Genomic DNA, 4,885 nt, shown 5'->3' on the forward strand with positions numbered 1-4,885 from the left:
AAGCTCAAAGAGCTATTATTCAAAAAAAAAAACAAAATGCTAAAAGTAATGTCCAGACAAGTAGAAAATCCATAATAAATTCAAAGAAAACAGCCTCAAAACTACGTCCAAAAAAATGGAGATGAAAACTATAAGGCAAAGCAACCATCATCATAAGTATGATGTCTAAGAAGGTTAGTATATGTTTCCACTTAGCAGACTAGTGAAACCAGCATCATCCTAATAGTTGTATGAGCATAGAAGTGTCACTCTCCCAAAAAGCCTACCACATGCCCGACCCCAATAAAAGAACAAAACAAAGTGCAAAGACCATGAGGCTCAGCCCATTTGAGACAATTGAGACCCAAAGGCTCAACTTCCACCTTGGCTCTTAATAGTTGGGTGGTGGCAGCCTCAAAACGCTTCTAATCTACGACCCAAACGCTACAGGATCTTTGCCGAAAGCTTGAACCATCACCGCTCCCTAGAGACCTTCCATGTTGGAGGCACCGGCTTTTGTAGCAAGCACTCAAGATCTGTTCAGCCTCTACGTACCTCCCGCCTCTGATTTGGAACACAACCATGCCTCAATAACCACCGAATGCAATTCTGGAAGGACCAACTATTAACACCTTAGTCTCCCTCTCAGTCGAACTGAGAACTCCAACGACACATACTAAACGAGAGCCTGTAAAAGACTCCGTCAATGTGCTTAGAAGATCCAACGCCACCCGGCATCCATGGTGGGTGTGTGTGTGTAAGTTTACAAACTATGTTTTCAAAAGTAGCAAGCAATCCCTAGCACGAATGTCTACAACTCGCCAATTCTATGGTTTTATGGATCTAGTCTCCTAAATCTGCCTCGCACACAATTGTGGTACCGATGGATTTAGTCGTCCACATAATTGATCTTTTCAAATGAGGACCACTATAATGAAAACTAATCAATAACTTCTTTGTTACACTTATTTTTCCATAACATTTGTACAAATGAACCGTTAGATGTTTAGGTCTCTATGTTTAGATCATTTGTGCAAGTTTAGGTATACAAGTTTTTTTTTTTTTTTTTTTTTGACAATAGAACCTTACAAACCAAAGAACCTAACAAGCCAAACAAACTAGAAGAACAAAAGCTAAAAATATAGACTTCAAGGAGGAGCAGAGACCGCATCCGATTGAAGAACATGTAGCAAAAAGCAAGGAGGATTATTAACCCAGTTCAAAGAACACTCCAAACTTGAAGCAAAGTGAGCAGCAGTATCAGCTGCTGCATTTGTCTCCCTACTGATCCAGGACCAGTTAATAGAAGAAAAAGAACCTGCCAAAGACTTAATTTGTTGAAACCAAGAGGCAGCAGACCAAGAAACAGATCCTTTAGGGGATTTCAAAGCTGATATGAGGGATAAACAATCAACTTCCATAGAGAAAGAGATCAAACCAACCGACTTAGCCAACTTGAGACCTTGAAGAAGAGCTTGAGCCTCTGCAGCTTCTGCCGAAATTGCTTTACCAACAGAGACTACACCATGAAGAAGAGAACCTAAAGAATCTCTAAGTAGGGCTGCCAAACCACAACTAAAAGAATCTGAACTCCAAGTAGCATCAGTATTAATCTTTAAAGTTCCAACCGAAGGGGGAATCCAATTACCAGAAGCAGAGGGAACAAGCACAGAGTGAGGATTCCAATGATGTCTGTTCTGAACTGATAAAAATTCATCTGCTTGCTGTGAAGCTAATTTTGAGACCAAGACTAGATCTGGAGAGAAGTGATTGAAAATGGAACCACATCGATGCTTCCAAATGTTTAGCTGTACAAGTTGAACAAACCAAAGTAGAATACTTTTTCAAAAGGATATAGTGTAGGCCTTGTTGCAATTTGCAAAAGTACGAGTGTAAATATTGTTCAAATATAAGCTCTCAAAGTTTCGGCTCACAAGAAATAAGAAACATAGAAGAAGAAAAAAAAGGTATGATTACATATCAGCTGCCACACGTTTGTACAAGTGCGATGGCAGCCTTGGAGTTGGTACAGCATGCAACGGGGTTCTCATGTAAGTCACAAGCCCTGGATTTTCTGACATGTCAATCTCTTGTGGATTCACCCCCTCAGCAGGGGCCCAACAAAAATGGTGCAATAGATGGCCCAACATGGATGCCACCAAGTTGATACCAAGTTGGGCTCCAGGACAAACCCGTCGTCCCGCTCCAAATGGAAGCAGTCTAAAATCATGTCCCTTCATGTCCACATCCTCCTCTAGGAACCTTTCGGGTCGGAACTCATGTGGATCTTTCCATGCTGCTGGGTCACGGGCTACGGCCCAAACGTTCACATGTACGTTTGAACCCTTGGGGATGTCGTAGCCGCCGATCTTGACATTGGCATTGGCTCGGTGGGGGAGCATCAATGGCGTTGGAGGGTGCATCCGTAGGGCTTCCTTAGCTACACATTGTAGGTAGGGTAGACCCGAGAAATCAGTTTCGGTCATGACGCGTTCCAACCCAATGACCCGGTCTAGCTCCTTTTGGGCTTTTTGTTGCACCCTTGGGTTCTTGATCAACTCAGCCATGGCCCATTCACCAGAAATGGCCGTGGTGTCCATGCCTGCCGTAATCATATCCTGCAAAATGCGATACATTGTTTAGTGACAATTTTAACAGGCAAAATATCACAAATGGTCACTGATTTTTGACCCATTAATCACTTTACTCACTCACATTTTAAAAATGTCACTTAACTCACTCACTTTTGATTATCTCGCTCACTTAACTCATTGTCGTTAAACTAACCGTTAGTAACCGTTAACATCGAAGGTATATTGTCTAACCACCAAAAAATAATTTTTAATTATTATTTTTTATTTTTGAGGAATATATTCTTATCAGCTAGTACTTACCCAAAGAAGTCCAATAATAGTGTCCTCAGAAAGGTCGTACTTCTCCTGCAAGGTAAGCAAGGCATCCACAAAATGCTGCTTGGCAACACCACCGCTTTTGTTGCGTTTTTGTGTATGCTCTTCCATGATTTCCCTTGTTAGACGGTCTCGCCGTTCCCCATGCTTGGCAAATGCCTCTTCCTCGAGTGGGAACATCCAACGCAGCCATGGAATATGCTCGGCCATGGCAAGCGACGCTCCGAGCTTGAGCCCATTGGCAGTAATGGCCTTGAATTCCAGTCCTTGTTTGTCTAACACACCCTCTGAGTTTACAAATCGTTTCCCAAATGCTAGCCTGGTTATGTTGTTGAAAGCCACTGCTCCCAAATACTCCCTCACTGATAAGTTCTTTCCATAGTTTTCTGCATGGTATAGACAAATTGCAAATCAGTCAAGTAAACCTTTAAATCATATATGGAAATATGTAGGTAGCCCCCCAGATCATCCACTGGTACACTGATTCAAAACGATTACTAATTACTAAATTTACAGGAACATTTCCATCATGAATTTTCAGACTTGAAATGGAAGGAACCCCAAATGTGTGGTCACTCTAAGATTAATGTTCGATCATTCAATCCACAAAAATTCAAATTAAGTGTTTTTCTTTTACACCGATATAAAATTTCGGAATAAATAAGGTATATACCACTTTCTTTTCTTCAAGATCTGATAGGGTGACTTGGTTTGTCACAAGTGACTACGGAGGTCACATGTGATACACCTTGCCGATAATTTTGTAGATAATTTCATATATTCTTGTGATATAAACTTGTAGAAATCAATAGTTATGCAGATGTATTAAACTAGTTGACACCACCGGTTATTGTCTCAGTTTCATTTGATGAAGTTTGTTGAATTATCAGACCAAAAAGAACAATGGAAATACGCTGGTACATATGATAAAGACTTCAAACCAAACCAACAAGGCAACTATATATCTGTGGTACCTAATTGTTGTAAAACCTAATATAGAGAAACAAAGGATATTGGCAAAAATAAGATGTCAAATGATGTTAAAAGTGAAAAAGGGAGGGACGTATACCAGCAGCGGTGCAGTGGTTGTAAATGGACTCGACCATGGCGGTGACCTCATCTTCGCGAATAGGTCTGAGAGCCTCAATCCTCTTGGGAGAGAAAAGCTCAAGAGTGCAGACCTTCCTGACCTTCACGTAGTGGGGCCCATAGTCGGCCCAGATGAGGTCTTGGCCGTCCTTGCTGAACTTTGCGGCGGATCGGTTGCGATGCCGGTCTGCCAGTTTCTGGTCATGGTCTTTGAGCACTTGTCTCGCCAGTTCTGTGTTTGAAACGACGACGTTCAGGGTGGATCCGATCCACACCGATATGATGGGCCCGTAGGACTGAGCCCACTCGGCGTAGCAGCGGAATCGAACCGGCTTAATGTGGTATAGGTTGCCGACGACTGGCCATGGACGTGGGCCTGGAGGAAGCTTGAATCGGAGCCGCTGGTACAGGTTGTATGCAAGGATGAAGATCACAACAGAGAAAGATATGGAAACTGGGAGAGGAGGAAGAGCCATCGTCATGTTCGAAATTGGGCAAAGTAGTCAGCTATGAATATATAGAAAAGTAGGGAGGGGGAGTTGGTGAGTGAGTGAGGACGGCCAAAATGATTTCAGAGTTGGGTGCGCGCAAATGGAATGTTGTAACAACCAACACTTGTAGCAAATACGGGTGGCGCGTGGGGGACCATGTCCGGTGGGTGCGCGGTGGGGAAAGCCTTTTCTAGTCTCTTTGGGGTTGGTGAGACTAGAACAATAAGTGTAGCGCAAGGAATCAAAGGTTGGTGGGAAGGTGGTAGACCCCTCCGACCCGAGTTCTGGTTGTTTGTGACTTTTACAATTGGAGTAGATGGATAATGCTGACATACCATTTGCAACTCTCCGGATTCACTATCATCAAGCAAGGCTGGCCCAAATTGAACCCAAAACCAGTCTATAGTCGTCTGGCAA

At 42.9% G+C, this 4,885-nt stretch overlaps 1 protein-coding gene across 1 annotated transcript; it reads right to left on the bottom strand.

Moving 5' to 3' along the window:
* Positions 1-1,752: 1,752 nt before the first annotated feature.
* LOC101310387 (cytochrome P450 98A2-like) lies at positions 1,753-4,646 on the bottom strand. Its single transcript, XM_004294650.1, has 3 exons — positions 3,958-4,646; positions 2,874-3,274; positions 1,753-2,597 (listed from the first exon to the last, which is right to left on the bottom strand). The coding sequence occupies exons 1-3, from the start codon at positions 4,457-4,459 to the stop codon at positions 1,953-1,955; spliced, it is 1,548 nt and encodes a 515-aa protein (XP_004294698.1). The 5' UTR covers positions 4,460-4,646; the 3' UTR covers positions 1,753-1,952.
* Between the last annotated feature and the right edge of the window lie 239 nt (positions 4,647-4,885).

This window comes from Fragaria vesca, linkage group LG3 (genome assembly GCF_000184155.1).
Source record: "Fragaria vesca subsp. vesca linkage group LG3, FraVesHawaii_1.0, whole genome shotgun sequence".
In the NCBI taxonomy this organism is placed as follows: Eukaryota; Viridiplantae; Streptophyta; class Magnoliopsida; order Rosales; family Rosaceae; genus Fragaria; species Fragaria vesca.

Bases quoted from the DNA above. Each gene is read 5' to 3' on its own strand.
- LOC101310387 (XM_004294650.1), bottom strand. From the start codon at position 4,459: ATGACGATGGCTCTTCCTCCTCTCCCAGTTTCCATATCTTTCTCTGTT. The intron at 3,275-3,957 runs GTATACGTCCCT...TATACCATGCAG, and splicing joins CAACCACTGCACCGCTGCTG to AAAACTATGGAAAGAACTTA. The intron at 2,598-2,873 runs GTAAGTACTAGC...CGCATTTTGCAG, and splicing joins CTATTATTGGACTTCTTTGG to GATATGATTACGGCAGGCAT.